Raw genomic sequence first — 23,432 nt, forward strand, 5'->3', positions numbered from 1 at the left:
TAGGATCGAACCCGTGACCTCTGCATTGTCAGGCGGATTCTTAACCACTGCGCCACCCAGGAAGCCCTGAACATTTTTTTAAAAACTTTCTGTTAATCTATAATTATTTAAAAATTAAAATAATTTTTCATTAACTCTCAATGTTAAACAGTGGCCAAGGCAGATATCCTTTACCTCTGATTTTAACAAAGCGTGGCTCTAGTTTCATTTCCTCATGTCCCACCCTCATTTTCTAAATGGGCTGCCATTTACAAAGATCTACATTACTGGCCCTGACTAAGTTTTTGGGTTTTTGTTTATTCATTTTTTAAAAAATCAGACAATTTTATTCTATTGAATATTGACTAGTTGTTTTAATGACTGATCTGCTAATAGGATCAAGTTATTTTCTTAATAACTTTACTAATATTTACCAGTATCTGACTCTTCTTGAGTTCCTAGGATAAACTTTACTTGGTTATAGAAGTTAATTTGTTTAACATGCTGAATTCAGTTTTACTAGCATTCTCCTTAATACTTCTGCACATATATTAACAAGTAAAGACTGGTTTACAGTTTTTCTGTATGTGTGTGCTGTCAGGTTTTAAGTTAGAGATATGCTAAGATTCATAAAATAAACCAGGTTACTTTCTGACTTTTTCCTATGTTCTGAACCAGATGAGAAAGCAGGAGAATTATTTTTCTTGAAAGGTTAAAAATTTCAACTTGAACGGATAACATGAAAGGAAAACTGCAGTTTCAGGGACAGGGCTGTTAGGGCTCTTCTTGTCTCCCTTCAGTCCACAGGATGTAATATTTTCTTCAAGTATATTTTTATTTACTGCTTCTACTCTGTTCAATTTTCTCCACTAGGAATACCACTAATCACTTGTAGGTTGTACCTTGTTCCTGGCATTCCATGTTTATCACCGTATTTCTCATTATTTTCCTCTTTCTCTTCTGCATTTTAGGAGTTTTTGTTACTCTCCACCACTAACTCAATTTCCTACAGCATAGAATATTTTTCATTTACATGCTGAAATCCAAACTCAGACAGCAATGTTCCCCTCTGCTTTCTCTAAAAGTTAAATGGCCTTTAACCAAGTAGCTGCTAGAGAGTAAGGGCAGGGGGCAACTTGCGCAATAAGCAACTTCTTGCCTGGCAATCTTCCGTTGTGCTTTTCGAAACAAACAGGCCTTAGTACAAACTCTAAATCCACATTCAGGGAAGCTATTTCACATTTCTGAGGCCCTGTTGCCACACCCGTGAAGCAGAGATACCATCATTTCCCTTGTAAAATTGTTTTAATGGAATTAAGAGTAATGGCAATATTTACCTTACAAGGCTGGCTGACTTTGCACTACGTACTACATGAAACACCTGCATGGTCACAATGAGATGGATACCCTTATCACCCCTATTTCACAGCTGAGGAACTAAGACTCAGAAAAGTTGGGCAGGACTTCCTAGGTGGCGCAGTGGTTAAGAATCCACCTGCCAGTGCAGGGGACATGGGCTCGATCCCTGCTCCAGGAAGATCCCACATGCCGCAGAGCAACTAAGCCTGTGTGCCACAATTACTGAGCCTGTGCGCCACAACTGTTGAGCCTGTGTGCCGCAACTAATGAAGCCCACGTACCTAGAGCCTGTGCTCTGCAACAAGAGAAGCCGCGGCAATGAGGAGCCTGTGTGCCACAATGAAGAGTAGCCCCCACAATCCGCAACTAGAGAAAGCCCGTGTGCAGCAACGAAGACCCAACACAGCCAATAAATAAGTAAATAAATTTAAAAAAAAAAAAGAAAAGTTGGGCAACTTGTCCAAGATCACACAGCTGGCAGGTAGTGACGCCAGGACATAAACCTGGACAGCCTGAGCTCAGAAACTGCACAATGTAAGAAGTGCTTACACTTGTTCCTTTTTAAAAGTGGTATAAAAGAGCAGAGTCAATTGTAGCCCATGCTTTCAGTAATAAAGTTTACTGGGGAAGATTTGTAAGATTCTTTTTTCTAATTATCTATAGATTTCATTAATACGTGTGATGTGAGTCCTACGTTACCTAGGAAAATTCAGAGGTGGATATATTATCAAAGCAGTCCTCTCAGACAGAACGCTGAATAATATTCATGGGAAAACTGTCTTGGAGCTCATATTGTAACCTACAGCATCACAGAATTTCATTTCCTTGTATGAAGGGTAGGTTTTAAACAGTTTTTGTGTTTTTAAATTCCTTCTATTGTCACAAAAATGCTTTAGCTATCATCAGTTGAATGTTAATTTATGAATATATTTACTCATAATAAAAGTTTATAAAAATTACCTTCAATGCTTCTAAGGACAAAAATCCAAAGTGTGAAAGGAAAAGGCGTGCTGTTTGGAATTCCTGGGCGGGAGGTGGGGGCTTACAGTCTGTAACTGGATCAGGAAAACTTCTCTTCTGCAATTCCTCCTCACTTTGTTGTTCAAGGTGTATTTCATAAGCAATCTGCTGGGCCATGCCATTCCTTAATTTTTCATGTCTCTCTTCTAACTGAAATAAACAGAACATTTCATTTTTTTGGAGTTATCATAAAAGTAATAGCATTAATCTTAAGTTTTAAATGAAAATAAAACTACAAACAACAAAATAAACAAAGATAATTTTCAGTGATCAACACTGAGTTTCAATTTAGTACAACCAAGAGCACACAACCAAGCAAATACTTTCAAATTAAAACAAATACACAAAACATGTCCCCACAGCCTCAAAAATTGCTCCTTTATCTCCTCGCTGTAAGTGAAACCATTCTGTCTCTGCCTCCCTTCACACTGGCAAGAAGAGGGGCAGAGGTGCTGCTCTCTGCCAGATCCCTGTCCATCTTTATCCTTCAGTGATCCTCTCACGTTTAAAGTCCACAACCATATGCATTAGTTGCTATACTTTTGGAGTTACCTCTGCTTCCCCTCTGATCCATCCTATTTAAAATTCCATCCTCTTTGGTGGAAAAACAACCTGGCTTATGTTCCTCAACCTTCATGACTCTGGCCATCCATGACACACTTTGTTCCTCAGATGTGCTGTGCTTTCAACAGCTACAATTCTGAAATTCCTTTCCTACAGCTCACCCATACCCCTACTCTCCCTTTACTATCACTGTGAGGCAAAAAACCCCTCCCCAGGTTTCCCCAAGCCATTAGGATCCTTCTGGCTTCATCTACTTCCCAACCAAAACTAAATCCCCACACCTGACATTTTAATACCCTCTTCTAAGCATATAAAATGGCTATGTTGTTCCCTATGCCTTCTTATTCACCTGGCCAATCTCCACATCATTCAAATTTTTTACTTATTCCTCCGGATACCAAGGACTTTTGAAGAAAGTCAGCAGAGTTAAGTAACTTCACTACAGATGACACTACTTAAACCTAGCTGGGCTGCCTGACAATTTTAAGAATCATCTTTGCTTCCCTATTTCACTGCTAAGAACTAAGATTAAAATTTACAGAAGCTGCTTCAATTTCCCTCCTTTCCGCCTCTCTATGTCTCTGAACCTTCACCTACCCTCTCGTTTCTCCTGTCTTATTAGAAGTGTCCCTCTTCTAGACTCACAGATTCTTGACCCTACTGCCTCCAGGGCCTTTCTCTATTACTTATCATGTCCCCAGCCCACTTTACAGGGTTAGCAGGTGCAGACTCTTCTCCACTGCCTCCTTCCACCTCTAATTCTTCTTGAATTAAAAAAAAAGAGAGAAAAAGAAAAACTAGCCCTGCCTTTCCTCAGCTAAGGCTATTTCCTTACACTATCTTCCGCTCTGTACCCTTTCCTTTACTGCTAACAGTAACAGTGTAGTTTATATTCACTGCCTTTTCCTCATTCACCACTCATTCTCCAGACCTTTACACTTTAATACTCCTTTGGACCTGCTCTCAAAGGTCACTGACATTTCATGACAAAATCCAGGGGCCTCATCTTAGTGCTCCTTCTCCCTTTTCTCTCTAGCATTTGATGTTGCAGGCAGTCTTCACTCCTGCCCTTCTATTCTCTCATGCCCTGAGATACCTGTTTTCCATTTCTTAAAATTCTTCTCTTGATCTAAGCAATCATTTATTTAATCTAGCTAAGTACTTAAATTAATCTAAAACCAAATAATTTTCTCCCATTTTCCCAAACCTGTCCTCTTCCTAATGTCTATATGTCCATTATCTTTGTCACTCAAGCCTTAAATCTAAAGTTTTTCGGCTCTTTTCCTTCCCTCTTCAATCCCAGACTGTGTGGATCTACCTCTACAAGACATGCCATATATTTAAACTCCCACCATCCATAAGGTAGTCCTTCCCATCCCTTGCCTGGATTGTCATAACCGTCTCTGAACTGGTCTCTCTTCTCCAAATATCCTCAACTAGAATCTTATCATATCACCACACTATTGAAACCACAGACCAGCCCAGGCAGCCCAGTGCCACCTCTATAAGATATGTCCAGTTTGGAGCTTCCCTGGTGGTGCAGTGGTTAAGAATCTGCCTGCCAATGCAGGGGACATGGGTTTGATCCCTGGGCCTGGAAGATCTCACATGCCTCGAGCAACTAAGCCCGTGAGCCACAACTACTGAACCCAAGCACCACAACTACTGAAGCCTGCACACCTAGAGCCCGTGCTCCGCTACAAGAGAAACCACTGCAATGAGAAGCAAAGACTAGCCCCCGCTCTCCACAACTAGAGAAAGCCTGTGCACAGCAACAAAGACCCAACACAGTCAAAAATAAAATAAATAAATAAATAAATAAATCTTAAAAAAAAAAAAAAGAAACGAAAAGATATGTCCAGTTTCTTTCAATCAGCCACAAGCTGTATTTGTCTTACTACATGGTAACCTCCTGGATGACAAACAGGTCATCTTATGAATCACCTCCAAGAATACCAAAGAACGGCAGTGTCTCGACCACAGAAGTTGTTTAAGAATGTTCATAGTCATTCTCTTAACAACAGCTGATAACAATTTATCTTACTTCTTCAGTGACGATTTCATGCAAATCTGGAATGCTCAGATCTGCTTTCACAAAAGGAATCTTATCCACCTCTTCAGGAAATGGTCGATGTTTCACAGTATATTTAAATCCAACATCATTTTTAGGAACTGGACGAGGTTCAGGCACAAAAATCTGTTAAAACAAATAACATTATGTTTACTACATTTGGTGCCATCTGAAATGACATATATTTCCTTGGTCTCTTAGATGCCTGTGTTTCCCTAGGATTATATGACACAGAAACTCAGTAAGAATCTGCAAATACTACCACTAATGGTAAAGGTACCAGTGTACTCTATTTTATGTTTATAAAAATGTTCATCAACTTATGATAGGTTTTTGTGACTAATAAATGGGTTACGGACCTCTACTGCATCAGGCCTGAATCTTCCATATTCAGTGGTAAGCCAATAGATAAGGCATTTCAGAGCTCAAGGCTCAAACTTTCTTCTTCCCCAAGGGCTCTCGAATCATTCCATAAAATAAAGTACAAGTTAACATCCCCTGGACATCTCTAGACAGTGAATTCAATAATTAGAATCTCAGCATGGCTTAACTGAAAAAGTATGGCACCCAATCTAGGTCTTCATGGCTCCAAATCCCTGCTTTAATATAAATCAGCTGTGTGACTTCCGTTTTCACACCTGAAAAATGGAACTAACCCATCACAAGACTGTTGCATGGATTAAATAAAAAAATACATGGCACATATTAAACTATCAAACAGTTTTAGTGCCTTTCCTGATCTCCTTCCGCCTCAGTCTTTAATGGACTTCAGTGGCTTACACAGTGCTGCTGACAGAATGTGAACGTCATGACACCACCAGGAGAAAACAGGGGTGTGCTCACAGCAAACACATCTCATCTAACAGAGACATCTAGAACGTTACATTGTTTTAGGCATGTGCTCTAATTTTATAAGTGTCTCTCTTAAATGCGGGTAAAATTTTATTGTTATGTTTTAAAGAATTTTTAGTAACAAGTAAAAGCTTATAATGTGATAAGTGAAAAGAGCAGTATACAAAAATGACTAAAATTCTATATACGTGTTATGTACAGAAAGGAAAAAAAGATCAGAAGGAAAGCCACTAAAATATTAACAGTGGCCATCCACTTCTGGAGAGTGAGAGCACAAGGAATTTAAAATGTCTTCTTTATTATCTGAATTTTCCAACTTCCTCCCATGAGCAAATTTTATTCACATAATTACAACTGTTATAAAGAAAATAAACTGTGCCACCCCAAAGAAAGATTTCATTAAATTATAAAGCACATTAAAAAAATTATACAGCATATTACCAATTATACAGTTATATGAAACAATTTGAAACTAAGTACTGTTGCCAGAGACATCAAGGATCTGGCCAATTTTTTTTTCACAATGGCGTGTATCTAAATTTTATTATATTTAACACTGCATGAAAAAAATTAGGGTCACTGTTCAGAACAGTTCTTAATTGTAAGTGGATGTCTGAGTCACCTGGAAAGCTTTTTGAAAATACACCTGCCTTGAAGATGTCTTTAAAGAGTATTTCAGTGCACCTGGAATTCTAGACTCCTAGGATGATTCTGATGTGAACTCACTGACTGAGAATCTAGCTAGGATCAAAAATATCTATTTTATCTGTAATTTTTGTTGGAATATTATTTAACTTTAAATCACAACACACACAAACATGCAAGCGCACACACTCACTCCTAGTCACTTCCCTGTAACTTCAGATGGTTACCTTCTGATTTGCTTTTGCTCCTCTGGGTAAAAGGCAAAGTTGTTGTGCCCAAGCAAGTCTTCCAGACATTCCCCGGACCAGTACAGTGACAGAGGGGAAAAAATCATCTAGAATAAAATGTTGGTGGAAAAGTTTTTATTTCCGACAACATATAAAATACACCTGTTGTCAATTTTAGAGCCTCTAATGATCAAAGTCCTAGCACAGTGCTTCCTTAACTTTTATCCTTCGTAAACCACCTTGTGGATTCTTCCATATCCATGTACCACTGTTACTATTATCTTATATCAACCACCTTCTTCCCTTTTTTTTAAACTTAAAAATTTTTAAGGAAATTATATATTTCTATCTTAAAAGGAAAACCATGAATTCTGGTATGCTAATTATATATTTTTAAAACACGTTTAAAAATACATAAAATAATGTTCACCGACATATGACCAAACATCATCTCACATACCTCCAGCAGTACACATACACATTTTTGGGAAACACTATCCTAGCAAATACTCTTAACTTTCAGTGTTGGGAATGACCTACGTGCAGAGGACAGGCTCGCTACTTGCGATGCTGCTGTTACACTCACCCATGCCTTTGTGAACCACTGCCCACCACAGGCAGGCACTGTTTTCATCCCAGCACCATTCAGGGGCAGTAAGAAGAGGGGTAAAGAACTAAGGACTGACGTCCTGACTATCCAGATCCTTCTTCCTACTCCCTTCTTTTGGCTCTAGTGTAGGAGTCAAACTTGTTCAAACCTCTCTCTCACTTCTGTGATTAACTATTACAATGAACCATTAAAATGTCCTTGTACATCTATAAAATCCCAATTGTTTATATTCTTGGTAGACTTCCAAAGCAATGAAATTACTTAGAATGAGAGTAGAGGAGTCTTTAAAAGTCTGGAAAAGGGTTGACACTTACCCCTCAGGCCAGGGAACCTGGAGGGGATACTGGGATTTTACACTCTTTAGCAGGTGGCTTAGGAGTGGGAAGCCAGAGGAACCATGGGTAATCGGCACAAGCCAGGGAAGAAAGTCAAGCAATTCCCAGGTCTAAGGTAGAGAAGGATCAGGTACCTGCAGGAAAGACTTGGAACCAGTGCTTCTGGAGCTGGGCAATGACTAAAGGCTTCACCTATTTCATATTAAAGTCACTATATCTTACCACAACATGAAGGAAACCTGTCATGGTATTCACTCATCTCCGAACCACTGGGAAACGTCTCATTTCATTTCACGGATTTATGAGATCCTACCTATAGGATCTGCATGGGACTCTAAGACCCTTTACACATTTGCAAAAGTAAGAAGGTAAGTCTTTAATCACTAAGAAAATCCTATCACTGTGGGGCAACAATAACAAAGACAGTATGAGGTTCAAAAATTTGAACTCTAGTCCTGGTCATACCATATACTTCTCAAGTAACCCTGGACAAGTCACATATCCTCTCTGAGCCCCAGTTTCTTCATCTGTAAATGAGGGAACTGTATGCTAGGTGATTCCCTGGGTCCCTATAAGTCCAAAGATTTGTAACCTTCACTTTCCCTCACCTTCCCAGCATCAAGGGTCTCTCTAAGAATATGCTTCCTTTACATACTGGCTGATTCCAATTACCATAGAAAAAAACGTACTTTGAGTAGCCTGCACTGCAGTAGTAATCACACACCTTGATATGGTTTGTAAGTGGGGGAAAGAGGGGAAGAAAGCAGTGTATGTTCTGTCAATGGAAAATCACTAACGGATTTTCAGGAGGGCCCTGGCATGGTCAGATCTGAATGCAATGGTGGCAGCAAGTAGGAGGTAAGGGTAACAAATTGTGGGACTGGAAGGAGGGAGAATCAGATAAGGTAGGAAGCAACTGCAATAATCTAGGTAGAAATAGTAAAGTCCTGCATTTGGCTATATTGGGAGGGATGCAGAGAAAAGAAGACTCCAAAGTCACTAGGGGGGTAGAAACTTGGAAACCAACTACATAAGGGAGTAAAAGGAAGGAGCAGGCAAAGATGATCCCTCCAATTTCCAGCCTGTTTGGGTGGCATCAATAAATGATAAAGAACAATGTGGAGTGAGGGGCGGGAAAGGACAAGGGCAGGATCCAAAGTTCAAGAAGGAAGGAAGAGTCATAATGATTTTTATACACAGTAAACAGAAAATATCCCACCAAAATAAACTTTCTATAAAACCACGGAGCTCTTTTCTAATGGATATACATAAAGAGCCTCTAAAAGATTCTATTTAATATGTATATTGCATTTTCTGACCCTCTATTTTTCAGTTGCTATTCTCTCATCAACTAGAAGACTTTTTGACAAATGCAAAATCACTTAGAATTTGCAGTTTTTCCTCCCCTGATGCTGGAAAACAGCCTGCTAATACTGATGAACATGCTGATTTAGCAGTGGAAAAAGCCCAAAGTGCTGAAACTTACTCTGTTCATTTCCAAGAGGTTGCTCCAGCATTGCCAGGATGACACTGTTATCCAAGACAAAGTACCGGAAACTATGCTTGTTTATGGTTGGCAGTCTGGAGTATTTAATCAAAGTGGTCTCATTCACCAGACTACAGGGAGAGGCAGGACCACTGGGAGAAGGAAATGCGCCAAGCAACTGCATAATACTACGGAGAATGCAAAAGATAACAGTTAATCCCCAAAGGAAAGTCTTATTTACGTTTACCTCATGCATCAATCTGTCCTTCTGTTCTTTTGGATTTATTTGACCACAGCCATGCTTCCTCTTTGAGAGTCAGATTTACTCCCTGTGGTGGATGCCGTGGTGTGCTGTCCAGATCTCCCTCTCCAAGACTGAAAGACCCCTTCCCCCAGATGCAGGAAGATAGTGGCCAGAGCTTTCAGCTGAGTCCAGGAGAGGTCAATGAGAACCACTTCACTCAAGATCACAGCTTCCTCCTGGGAAGTTCACATCCAATGAATTGCTGATGCACAGGTATAAAGTCCCAGCCCTCGGGACCCAACATGAGAGAATCCTGAAGGGTCAGGCCAGCTCCAGAGCTCTTTGTTGCAAATACGTCACAGTTTAGGTCTTCCCTCTGCTCAAACCTACTTCATTCATTCCCCCACAAGGCTTGATCCTCAGAGCACTTTCCAATAAACTTCTTGCAAGCAAATTTCTCTCTCTCAAAGTCTGCTACCCAGGGAACCTGACTAATCATACCTCCAAATCATGAAGCTCCTAAAGATACATTTCAGGATAATGCTAAAGCACCCTAGACCTAGAAAAGGATCCAAAGATCAGCCAAACCCCCTCAACTTTTCAAACAAGGAAACTCAGGCTCAGAAGAGATAAGTGATCATCGAGGGACCAGAAACCAGGGCCTACTGACTTCTCACTGCGTGGCCATGAATCAATATCATCATTTTACAGATGAGGAACTTGATGCACTATCAGTTACATCTCACAGAACTGTTGTAGTTATTAAACGAGAATATATAAGAAAAAATGCTTTATAAACTGGAATTCAATTGATCATCTTAACATTCCACAATGTTTATATCCACAGAGATTTCTGCATGCCCAACACATAATAGTAATAGCTTACACATACCACTTACCATGTGCCAGGTCTAACTACTTTACACACATTATTTTATTTAGTTATCATAACAACCCTATGAGATAGGTACCATTATTATTCCCATTTTATAATTAAGAAACTGAAACACAGAAAGAACCTTGTTAAGAAAACTTAAAGATTTTACCTTGTGGTCCTAAACCTGATCCTTCATATACAACTCATTTGGAAAATTAGTATTCCCCAATACCACTTTCCTCATCGCAATCCTCTCCCTCTTTCACTCTAATGCTTGAACCCAAATCTCTCGATAATAGAAGTCAACATTGCTCAACAGATACTTTCCTTCCATTTTCTTTCCTCCTAGGAGGAGGACAATCTAAGAATTTTAAGGACCAGGAGAATTTCATGATGAATTCATGCCCAAGAATTTGTGGAAAACCAGGAGACCAGTAATGGGAAAATGTGGGTTTTCTAATGTGGGACAGAGATGGTTGTCACAAAGCTTATGGACCATGTGAGCTTATGCTCCATGCAAGATTCTAAGACACTATCAAATAGGTTGATGGCAAGGGAATAGTCACTAAGATCAAATCACACCAACATAACCACATTTTCTCTTCTTGATAATAACTAGACTGGAAAGGCAGAGAAATATCTCTGAAATCAAGACATGCAAGTATTTGGCAGTGTAGCATTATAAACTTACAGACAAGATTTAAAAATCCCTGAGAACCTGAAGGGAAGCCTCTTATCATGTGCTTTTTGAGTCTTTCTCCGTTCAAAAAAAAATTTTTTTTTTTTTTTTAAGAACTAACCATTTATTTTTTTGGCCATCCTGCACAGCATAACGCGTCTTCCCTGACCAGGGATAGAACCCATGCCCCTAGCAGTAGAAGTGGAGTCTTAACCACTGGACCACCATGGAAGTCCCTGTTCAATATTTTTATCAGTGTTTTTGGTTAGGACACACAGGGTAGGCTCATTAAATCTGTAGTTGACCAAAAGTTGAGCCATGGAGTTAATATATCAGAATAAGAGTTGGGATCCAAAAGAATCTTAAAAGATTAAAAATAATGAGATAGATCTTACATAAAGAAATTTCAAGTTTAAATGTAAAATTCTGTACATTACATCCAAATACCCCCAAACAAATAAGTACAGGATGAGAAAGACAAAAGGTAAATATGTTAAAAAAGCCTCTAAGATCTTAGTTGACTTAGTACAAATCACCAGGTTCGTGAAAACCCAATGCAGTCTCCAAGTACACTTTAATGAAAATATATTCTATAGAGTTTAAAGGTTATTAACCTTTAAAGAGGTACATAACCAAACCTATGCCATTGAAAGGAAAATGACCAGGATGATAAAGGTACTTTAAATCCCTGTCATATGAAAAATAGTTGAAGGTACTGGCAGAAATAAATCAGAAAGAACACGAGCGCTGTCTTCAGGTATCACCACTCCTCTGAAAACAGCGTTTCATTGTCAAAAGTTTGAAACAGAACTAACGGGTAGAAGTTAAAGTGGGAGAGATTTCAGCTCAATGTAAACATCAAGTTTTTAACAGTAAAAATGAAATGGGCAACCTTGGGGGTTAAAGTGTCCCAAAATTAAAGGCTAAATAACTTGGTAAATAAGTCTTTAAGGTGACTAAGCAGAGGGGCTGCTGAAAGCACTTCCAAGAGTCCTAATGCATATAATACAACAAGGGGAAAAACACCAACCAGCTGCTCTGCATTCCATAACTATCTCCTGTGTCCTCAGCACTGTGAGGGGTGTGAAGACGGAAACATGGCCTCTACCCAGGTTGGGGAGATAACACTAGCATATATCAAATACAACCAGGTATGATCATGACACTACAGAATTCATGCAGTGTGGTAGGGTCAGACTGAATGAGCACAGAGGTGCGGAAAAGAAGCAGAATGACCAAAGAAGGTCCATGGAGGCAGTGCATGTGATGTGATGTGATGTGATGTGAGCACTGAACAATGGAGGATGTAGCCAAGAGGAGAAGAGGGAAGACCTAAAACCCAGGGGAAGCATATAGGCAGGTATGAATATGTGCACGTCACAGCCACAAGTGGCTGCCAGTTGTGGCAGAAGGGATGTGCTGGGAAAGATCAGACAGTTTGAGTGTGGACCCAAGGAGAGCCTTGAAAACGAGACCAAAAAAATTGCATACCATATGGCAGCAATCTATTCGGTTTTCAATCACTCAAGCAGCAGAATGAGCACAGCACCTAAAATGATGAGATCAGCAACAGAGCGCAAAACGAAGAGGGTAGGAGACAAAACAGGGCAATCAGGGAAGAGGTGAGAAGGGCCTGGACTGGGAATGCTATCTGGGGTTAGCAGGAATGGAGGAAATACTTTCAAAAGTAAAGTCTATTGGACTCAGCCACCAGAATAGCTTCATATGGGGAATGACAGATAAAGCAGAGATACATCAGAAAAAAGGCAGTTTTTGTGTTTGCATAACTGGAAAACAGCAATGATACTGACGTAAAACTGTAATTGTGAGGAAACAGAAAAAATTGGGTTTGGATATGTTTCATGATGACTCTTCAGGACCCTCTTCAAGACTTAAACTGAAGACGCCTTTCGTAAAATTGCCAGCAGAAAGAAGACAGATGAGCCACCTAGATAACTGCTGCTGGCTAGGTTAGGGGGAAGCATCCCTGACTCTCTACTCATTCCAAGCTCATATTCAGTCCTTGCTGCCAATCATATTCTCAACGGAATGTCCCATCCAGGCTAGGATGGAGCAAACTTATTTTTATATAATGCAGAGTCCCAGTGAGAAACATCCTTCCCCCCTTCTCCATATTCCTCTTACTCTTTAAGGTACACAGCAAATCTTAGTTTTTTAATAATGCTTTTAAGTCCACCCCAGCCCACACATGGTCTTCTCTCTGGACTTTTATTATTTCTAGTACTCAATCCCATTTTTCTGATTTTCTAGCAATTAGCCAAACCTCCACAAAGTCAATGAAAGCCCAGCATTAGCAAAGTGAGCAGTGAACTAAAGCAAGTATGTTTCTAAAACTTTACTGAATGACCTAAGCCCATCGGGAACTGAAACCCAACTTCACTGTGCATACCCCAAGTTATCAACAGGTCACGGAACTCATAAAAGATTCTGGGATCTTGGTAAGGGCTGATTTACATACAAGTCTTCTACAAGCTGTCCTACCTACCACTTTACTAAAGAGACCGAGATGAGCCAACCCAGACTGACTGGACATTCCTCCTTCCTGCTTTTATGTTGTTCTGGGTTCTCATCCATATATGCCCTTTCATAAGCCTCATCTTTCCATCTGTACCAATTCTACCTAATCTTCTCCACCTACCTCTTCCATTCAGTCGATAAACTGCCTTTCTTCCCTCTTTCTACTCTGTTCACTTACCAGCCAAACACAAACTCTTTCAATTCTCTCTGCTACTTTCTCAAGATACCAACCTGTCTCTGTCCCTTCACTACCAAAATGCTTGAAACAGGAGTCTTCTTTTGCTGCCTTAACCACCCTGCAATCTGATTTATAGCTCAAACTTTATCTATTCTCTAAGGTCAGGTAATGTCATTTTCCTTAGGAATCTTACTTTGATTTCCCCAAATTTGGAAGTATTCATTTCCTCTTTCCAACACCCCAGCATTTCATTTGTACCTCTTCTCTTGGAGCATTTACTTTCCATTTAACATTATAGGTATTTGTGTTCACATCTTATCTTTCCTACTGGACAAGAAGCTCTTTGAGGATGGTCACTGAATCTGATTTATCTTTACAATCCTATTACCAGTTCATAAGAAGAATTTTATATATCTTGGCCGAATGAACCTATAATACATAATATAAATGGTGCAGCAGAGAATACAAACCACTGAGCTGCCAAGTAGGAGACCTAATGGTGTGACCACAGACACATCCTGTCTTTAGACTCAGCCATCAAAGTGAGGGGGTGGGTAAGGCTCTCCAAGATTCTTTCCAGCTCTATAACATGATATGACTTGAATTACTGACAACCAGCATAGAAAAACAAGGACCCAAACTCTCAGTCTCAAGTTCCTGGTTTTCTTTGGTCCAAAAAACAAGACATTTTCTTTTCCATTTTATTTCTGGAGAAAAAGTATCCTAAATGGGGTTATGTCACTTAATGCTGAACAACTGCAGAGGAGATGAAACAACATAGGATGACATCTAATCCCATTTAACTCTTCGGCACAATCCCTGTGCAGTCACTTTCATACCATGTTAGGGTGGCTTCAGCAGCATCCTTTACCCTCATAGATGCAGGGTTTGGCTCCTTATCTCCTTTGTACTTGACCTCCTGCTCACTGTTCTTGGACTTGCTTCCTGAAATACCCAGTTCCACAATCTCCAGCACTTCCTTAAGACAGTCCTAGAAAAAGGAAAAGCAGATTAGCTTTTGTAATACACCTATCTCATGAGAAGTCAAGGCAATACATCAAAGTGTCAATACTGATATGTTTTGGTGGTGGGACTCTAATTTTTCATTTTCTTTAATAGGTACATATTAACTTCATAATAATTTAATATAATAAAACTAGTCCCCCCCCCCAATTTTTCTTTAAAGAACTAAATTTGAGTGTAAGAGATTTAGATAATAAGTAATAATAAATTCAATTCAATTTTATCAGTCACAATTCTTGTAAAATTACCATGGACTGTAAATTATGAAAGCCCAAGTGAAAGAGATGTAACAATAATTCAGTTACACTTAGATGGTTAAAAACACGTTACATTATCCAAAGGGAAGCTCATCAGTTATTGATATTTTAAAGCAATTTTGGTATCATAACCTTAAAAGTCATCATGAAAATGACTAAGATTTAATCAACAGCATTATTTTTAAAAACTATGTAAAGCTCTCTATAATTTTCTTTTATTTACACTGTGAATTCTTTGTAACTGCCTGCCTTCCCATTACAAAAGTATTACATGGAACAATGGTAGAGAAAGCAGCCTAAATATCTGTGTCTACTTGAAAAGAAAGAAACACGTGAAAAGAAATTTTTAGATACAGGCAATCTTTACAAACAAGCCATGCTCTAGGTTTGCAGCCTAGCTATCAACTGCCCTTCTTGGTTTGATGATAGGTGACCAAAGTACCTGGTGGCTATCTCAAGGCTACCATCCTTTCAAGAAAAAACAATCTTGATAGTTCACAGATAAATTATTCAAAGCCCCATCTTTGAAAAGAATTTCTCTATGGGTTAATTTGCAACCAAATACAGTTGACCCTTGAACAACATGGGGGTCAGAGGTGTCGACCCTCAGTACAGTCGAAATCCACATAAAAATTATAGGCGGCCCTCCATATATGTGGTTCCTCCTTATCCACAGTTCCACATTCATCGGTTCAACCAATCATGAATCATGTAATAGTGTAGTATTTAATATTTTTAAAAATTTGCATGTAAGTGGACCCACACAGTGCAACCCCATGTTGCTCAAGGGTCAGCCATACAAGCATGAATGACAGTTGCTGAGTTATGCTCAACAGGTCATGTCTTCTCCTGAAATGTAACAAGCATACTCAGCTTAAAGTATGCAATGTTGTATTTAGATTTAGATACTCTCTTTTAAAAGATATTTTCCCAACATACATTTTTGTTTCTATTTATTGTTTTACCTAAGATCTATTTACTGTTTAAGTAAACCTAAGTTTACTAAGGTTAGTAAACTAACCTTTTCATCAAGCATATCAGGGTGCTCTGTCAGCCAGACGCAGAGACACTGAAAAGCGGCCACTATCATGGAGTGCAGATCCCGGGAGTGAAGAGGAGCTGGCCGACTACACTGGTACACAATGTAGCTGCACACGGAACTGATGGCTCGCTTCCGGTCTCCTGAGTCAACCATCACCTTCACCTGAGCATATCCGTATGGTGAACACAGTTAGCCAGGAACCACTGTACCAATGTCAAAGCCTCTACACTGAGGCCCAGCCTCTCTCAGAATGTGACACACCACAGGAAGCCTTGCTTTTTAAACTATTATTAATATAGAAGAACATAACATTTCAGATGTACTATCATATACTACTCTATAAAAAGAGGGCATTATTCACATTCTAAAACAGTATTTCATTTTAGCATACTTTTTCACGTTCTAAAGCCTAAACTCCTGGAGTGCAGCTACTCATCACTGCCACAGATCATAAGGAGAGCTGGCAATGGAACATGTGCACATTTCTTAAGCTCCTTAACCCAACCCCACAGCAATGCTCTGTGGGCTACAAAGTTCTGTGCAGCTACTTAGAGGTATAACTAACATCCAGTAAACTATGCATATTTAAAGTGTACAATCGGATCAATTTTGGCCTAAGTATACACCTGTAAACTATCACCATGATCAAGATGGTGGACATAATCATCACCCCTCAAAATCGCATGTACCTTTGTAATCCTTCTTCCCACTCCTTTTTGCCCCCTCCTTAGGTTACTGCTGATTTGCTTTCTGTCACTATAATTTGCATTTTCTAGAGTTTTTTATAAATAAAATCGTAGAGTACTGCACTGTTTGGTGGGGGCGGAGGGAGGTGGGAGTCTGGCTTCTTTTACTCAGCATAATTATTTTGACATTTATCCACATTTTTGTGGGTATCAATTGTTCATTCCTTCTTATTGCTGAGTCATATTCCATTATATGGATTATACCACAATTAATTTATCCAGTCACCTACTGGACATCTGGACTGTTTCCAGCTTCTGAATATTACAAATAAAGCTGCTATAAACATTTACATACAAGTCTTTGTATGGGTATATGCTCTCTTCTTTCCTAGGAGTGGACTGATTGGATCATATGGTAGATGTATGTTTAGTTTTTTAAGGACCTGCCAAGCTGTTTTCTAAAATGGTTGCACCATTTAACATTCCCTTCAACAGTATATGAAGAGTTCCAATTCTTCTACATCGTCACCAAACATTTGGTATGGTCAGTCTTTTAAATTTCAACCACCCTAAAGTGTATGGCATGGTAGCTCACTGTGGTTTTAACAGCGCTTCCTTAAAAAGTAGTGATAATGAGCGCCTTTCCTATGCTTGTTTGCCATCAGTATATCTGGTAAAGCATCCGTCCAATCTTTTGCCCATTTTAAAACTGGGTTGTTTGTTGTATTATTGAGGGCTTTTGCTGTCATTGTCATACTGTCTTTTTAAAAGATTGTATTAAAGGTCTTTACAAAGCAATATCCAGACTCCAGATCCAGGTGCCAAGAAGACCCTGTTATGCAGTGGGGACTGGCTCGAGCATGGCAGGCAGCTCTGGCTTCCTATCCTCTGTCCCAAGATGGAAATAGTGGATAACATCTCATCTTTAGGGTACACAATGTTCATGTGGTCAGAAAGGGGCTTCTTAGGGCCACTCTTACCACTTGGGTCCCAGGACAACATGATCTTCACTCTGATGCCCAGCAAGACACTGACACATGGTGGTATCAATATAGTAATTAACAGGGTCCCCACTGTGGATCATCACACCATCCAGAAACTTCAGGGATTCAGCCACCTGCTCTTGGAGTTTCCCTGACACCCATGACCCAGTAGTCCTTGACAGCCCTCTCTATGATGAACTGCAGCACCCCATAGCAGGCTCTCTGCATAGCAAGCCCTCCTAGCAGTTTGATTGCAGAGACTCTGTCTGGGTAATGGCAAACAGACCTTGTTTGGCCACCTTTTCAGCACAAAGCTCTATCATAGCCCTCAGGGAATCCACACATCTTCTGAACTATGTCAGTCAACTCCTGGATTCTTCTCATGAAGAATACTCTGCTCCTGGAGGCCAAGGTAATGATTTCTGTCCTGAATGGTATAATTTAGACCTCAATAACAGAGTAGTCATTTACAGCAAGTCTCTGGATGAGGGACTCAGTTTAATTCTGAAAAATCCATGAACAATAAACCTCTTCTTAGAAATTTTCATCACCATATGCTGCTGCACACCACCAAAATGAAAGGCTATTACTCAGTTTTGAGGATTCTTTATATGATCTGAATACAGGTCCTTCATCACATACATACACTGTAAAGATTCTCACCCAATCTGTAACTTTTCATCTCATTCTCTTAACCGTATTTTTTGAAGAATAGTAGTTTTTAATTTTAATAAAATCCAACTTATTAGTTTGTTCCTCTATGGTATATATCTATATCTAAGAAATCGCTGTATAACCCAAATCTTTGTACAACCAATAAAGATTTTTCTCCCATGATTTCTACTAGAAATTTAGAGTTTAGTTTTTATATTTAGGTCTATAATCCATTTTGAGGTAATTTTTGTACATAGTACAAAGTATGAATCAAAGTTCTTTTTTCTTTTTGTATATGAATATCTGATTGTTCCAGCACAATCAGATATTGTCGAAAAGACTATCCTTTCTCCTTTGATCATGGTACTGTTGTCAAAAATTAGATGTCCATACATGCGTGGATCTGTATCTGGACTCCCTATACTATTCCATTGATCTAGTTGTCTAATCCTATTCTAATACCAGACTGTTTTGATTACCATAGCTTTATAGCAAGTCTTGAAATTAGGTAGAGTTAGCCCTTTATGATTTGTTAGATCCAGAGAGCACTCCATCTAGCACTAATTATTTCTTACTGCTGCAAGTGCACTGAAGGTCACAGGCAACAGTACCTTGCTCTCGAAGACAGTGTGGTCCTGCATGTCTCACAAATGGCTGTTCTTACCTCCTGCATCAATAACTGCTCCTCATAAAACTATGGCCGTTACAGCTATCCCTGAGAATCTTTGAGGTGAGGGTAAGCTCTAAGTGGTGGTGAGAACATCGTAGGTTTTCTTGCCTATTTTGTCTCTCATGACTGTGACTGTAAGTCACAGCCTCTGCTCACCTGTCCCCTCATTTGTAAAACGAGGGCTTAGATTTTATCATCTCAGACAATATATCACCTTTACATTTACAAAGTGTTCTACATATTTCATTTCATCCTCACATCACCAGGTGTTATATACAAGATAATCCTGCCCATTTTACAGATATGAAAACACTTAGATGTTAGTGAAGATGTGAAGAACCTGGAACTCTCCTATATCACTGGCGGAAATGTGAATCGATTCAGTAGCTGTGGACAACAGTTTGGCGGCTCCTCAAAAAGTTAAATATAGAATTACCATGTGATCCAGCAATTCCACTCCTAGGTATATACCCAAAACAACTGAAAATTGGTATTCAAATAAACACATGTACGTGCATGTTCATAGCAGCACTAGTCATGATAGCCAAAAGGTAGAAACAGCACAAATGTGCAACAGAGGAACGGATAAACAAATTGGTACATAATATGATGGAAGATCATTCAGCCATAAAATGGAATGAAGTTGAGACATACTCCACAACATAAATGAGCCTCAAAAACATATTAAGTGAAGGAAGCCATACATAAAAGAACATAGGTTGTATGATTTAATTTATATGAAGTATCCAGAATGGTAAATCCATAGAGACAGAATGCAGACTGATGGTTGTTAGGCATTAGGGGAAACAGAGATCAGGAAGCAACTGCTTAATGGCTACAGGGTTTCTTTTTGGGGTGATAAATGTTTTGGAACTAGATGGAGGTGGTGGTTGCACAACACTATGAAAATACTAATAGGCACTGAGTTGTTCGCTTTAAAAGGATATTTTTATGTTATGTGAATTTCACCTCAATTAAAAAAAAATACTCAGAGAAATGCAAATGGATACCCAGCTATAAGATTCCACAAAATTGAAAAAGAGCTGTGAAATAAATTTGAAAATAAAGCCAATTTTCACTTATCATGGTAATGGAAGATGGAAGAGCCATAGTCCCAAACGGCATATTTTAAGGATAAGCTTTCTCTTTTGTTGCCAAATCTGCATTTGTTCATTAAAGTTAGATGATTTTATAATGGCACAAAATGTTGTTGAAAATTTAAGTGTATTATAAACAGAATCCTATTATTCTGTGCCAATGAATAGCAAGTATTGAAATGTTTCCTGTAATTTAACAGCAAGAAATATCATTCATACTCTTTAAACCTATTAAACAAAACAGTAAAGATCATTTTGTGAAATCTCACTTAGAGGCTCATTTTTGCACACTTTGGGTATCAAGTGCGTTGAGTGTAACCAACACTGCAATACCCACAAGTAGGGGTCAGGAGATACAGAGAAAAAGAGTTACAGTCCAAGGCTGCTAGGCTAAAATAAAAGGACTGTCCTTCTCACCTTTGCCAGGCCAGAGAGGAGCTCTAGAGCTGCCAGTGATATGCTCATGTCTTGCCGCCACTGGGAGTTGAGTCTTTGGGTGACGAGATGAATGCTGCGAATCAGGAGCCCAGCAGCTGAATCTGTATTAAGAGCTAGGATATAACCCCAATGCCACATCCCACAGGGAGGGAAAACAACTAAGCATTAGTAACGAGAAGCACAGCATTCCACTAGGCACAGACCACAGCAGCCACAGTGAGCACGACGGGCACCCACACAGTGCTATGTTCCCCGCCCCACTGGCCTGAACGTCAAGCCTGACTGAACAACAGTGCGCAGGGCAAACACAATGGACCAGAGCAGCTTCTAGCTCCCAGCTCAGGTACTTTCATATAGACATACACTGGGATTTGAAAGTTCCAGTATCATTCTTATAACAATGTAAATCTTAAATTTTCTAAATTAACTCACAGAGTTACATTTTTAAAAAAAGCAAAGGCTATCAATTATTTCCTTAGAATTTTTTAGAGGCAAGAATTCAAATTTTAGAATCTCCTCAGATGCTGAGAATTACCCTAAAGCATCTGTTGAAATTGTTTTCAGGGTTTAAACCACCAGAAGTCACATGCAATGTCTTTTCAAACAAATTTTAACATTTAATTCTCTAAGACAACTTTAATACGTCAAAAAAAATTAAACAACCAAGTTATTGTGCTCTTATTTAGCCTCCAATTCTATATTTAAAAGTAATTACTACTTAATAATAAATTAGGACAAATTAAACTGAATTTATAAAGGAAGCTTTAGGGACATTATACCTGTCGATCCTATCAGAAAGAGGGCAGTGACAACAAAAAAAGGAATGATCATTAAAGAGAGACATTCATGCGACACTAACACAAATCTGGATTTCTTAGTAAAAAATATTTTATGACATTACAAGCAGAACTCACTAACACCAGTTCAAAATACTGAAACAAACAACCACTTCAAACATTTATATTAGAACACATATAATAATGCAAAAATTTATTTAGCAGCATGAAAAATAAAACAAATTTTCACCTATACTTAAATCTACAAGAATAATGAATAAGATAGCAATTTAAATAACTTCTTCATAAATGCAATATTTAAGTGTGTTAAATAGCCACATAATGACCTTATGTATCTGACATGCTGAAGGATACTTATGGCAAACTTAAATCACTGAAACATGCCTGCACTCCTGGGCTCATGAACTCTCCAAATGATTAAAAAAAATTAAACTCACATCTAAGGAGCTAGATTTCATTTCAATCTAGTTGGATTAATCCTCACAGATTCAACACACCATTAGTATTTATGTGTAAAAACATAAAGGCACCCACAAACTCACAGAACCCATAAAGTAATTACCCAGGGTAAAGGAGATTACTGAATAGGATGCTCTAATGACAAATGTTTCCTTACTCTTTCTTACTCTTTGTGACTGAAGAATCTAACTAGATATAGTAGGGCATACAGGCTTCAGACACAGACTTTCCTCTGGGTTGCCCTCTAATGCATAAGCCATCACCCACCCTCACTGGCTGACTCTGCCATTAGACTCTGAGGCAGAGTGTAAATCCTATTTGTTTCTGTATTACTAGCACCTGGTACAGAATTCAGAAATGTCTCCTAACCAAACATTATAATCACTTATAAAATCTAAGAAACCACCCAAAATCTAACTCTTAAAAGCTATAGAGCTAAGTTTAAAAGATTTGTTTTCTTTTTCTTAATGTTTTAGACTAATAGCCTCTCTATTATACTTAAAAATCCTGAACTTAAAATCTGGTTTAAGATTTCTTTGCTTGTTTGTTTTGTATATCTGGGCATTAAAAGTTATTCTATAAACTTTAGATATAAAAAAAAAAAACACACACACAAAACAACCAAACATGGCTTACCATAATCTCTTAGGAGAGCCTGAGCAGGTCTTTCACTGTCAGGAGTTGTGGGCTCCGCGCTTCCACCACTCGCTGAACTAATACCACTATTTGTGCGACTATGACTCTTCAAGTTATTTTCTCCACCACCCTAGTCAAATAAAAATGAATCAAATGTTTGGCGGCTACCCCCAGAGTTGAAAAGTATAGGTAGAAGTCAATCATTAAAAGCCACGTGGATAAAATGGAACGTGCCAGCTAAATAGCACAAACTGATACATAAAGAAAAATTGACAAAGGATCAAAACTGCTGTGGTGTTTTTGCATAAACGCCATTTATTGGAGGTATCAAGGGTCTGATGATTAGAGGGTGCCCATTCTGGGGTCTTCTTTGCTGCTATTTAAAAGGGCCAGACCTTCTCCATCTTCACTAGACTTCACTAGCTAATGACTCTAGGTCCTTAAAGAAATACCCTAGTGCCTCCCAAGCAAAACTTCAGGACAGGAATACAATCTTAAAAAAACAAAACACAAACAAACAACAATAACTTTCAAATGTAGTTATATCATAAAACACAAACAATAAAATATATGATTAGTACAAAGATTAAGTCCTATATGTATAGGGGCCAACAAAGGTATCTGCCAAAGACTTCCCTCATTTTTTTCCCCTACAAACACAATTCATTTTACCCAGATAAGGTGACTGTTATTAGCCACCTACTGGGACATGAACATACTTTCTTTAATAATAATTTGATCACCCATCCTACATCCACCCATCTCATTCCCGTATACTCTACTAATTCCCCACCCACCCACCGCCCCACCTCTACTCCAGGTATAGGGATCACACATCCTGAAGATAGAAGGGAGCACTGAGAATCTCTGGGAAGTTTTTTTGATTTAGAAGCATTGGTGCTTTGGGGGGACCTTTAAAACCTTGGTCTAGAGGGGCCAGAAAGAGCTGATGAGATAGAAAAGAATAAACTAGATGCTATTTACAGCCAACATTAGATCAGTAGGGATACAAGGAATTATGGAGTA

The 23,432-nt window shown here is 38.9% G+C and overlaps 1 protein-coding gene and 1 pseudogene across 6 annotated transcripts in view; both read right to left on the reverse strand.

Annotated features, from left to right (window-relative positions):
• RALGAPB (Ral GTPase activating protein non-catalytic subunit beta) overlaps positions 1 to 23,432 on the reverse strand; it is an 87,967-nt gene that overhangs the window by 19,468 nt on the left and 45,067 nt on the right. For 4 of the 6 annotated variants that reach the window (XM_057701527.1, XM_057701523.1, XM_057701524.1 and 1 more), the window contains 8 exons: positions 22,407 to 22,536; positions 20,494 to 20,627; positions 15,966 to 16,148; positions 14,504 to 14,655; positions 9,149 to 9,336; positions 6,718 to 6,824; positions 4,967 to 5,119; positions 2,299 to 2,508 (listed from right to left, as the gene is read on the reverse strand). In XM_057701527.1, the coding sequence (XP_057557510.1) occupies positions 2,299 to 2,508; positions 4,967 to 5,119; positions 6,718 to 6,824; positions 9,149 to 9,336; positions 14,504 to 14,655; positions 15,966 to 16,148; positions 20,494 to 20,627; positions 22,407 to 22,536 (1,257 nt within the window). The remainder of the gene's footprint in view (positions 1 to 2,298; positions 2,509 to 4,966; positions 5,120 to 6,717; positions 6,825 to 9,148; positions 9,337 to 14,503; positions 14,656 to 15,965; positions 16,149 to 20,493; positions 20,628 to 22,406; positions 22,537 to 23,432) is intronic. The other 2 variants (XM_057701526.1, XM_057701528.1) reach the window with 2 other exon arrangements.
• LOC130832760 (40S ribosomal protein S3-like) lies at positions 17,508 to 18,209 on the reverse strand (annotated as a pseudogene).

This window comes from Hippopotamus amphibius, chromosome 12 (assembly GCF_030028045.1).
Source record: "Hippopotamus amphibius kiboko isolate mHipAmp2 chromosome 12, mHipAmp2.hap2, whole genome shotgun sequence".
NCBI lineage: Eukaryota > Metazoa > Chordata > Mammalia > Artiodactyla > Hippopotamidae > Hippopotamus > Hippopotamus amphibius.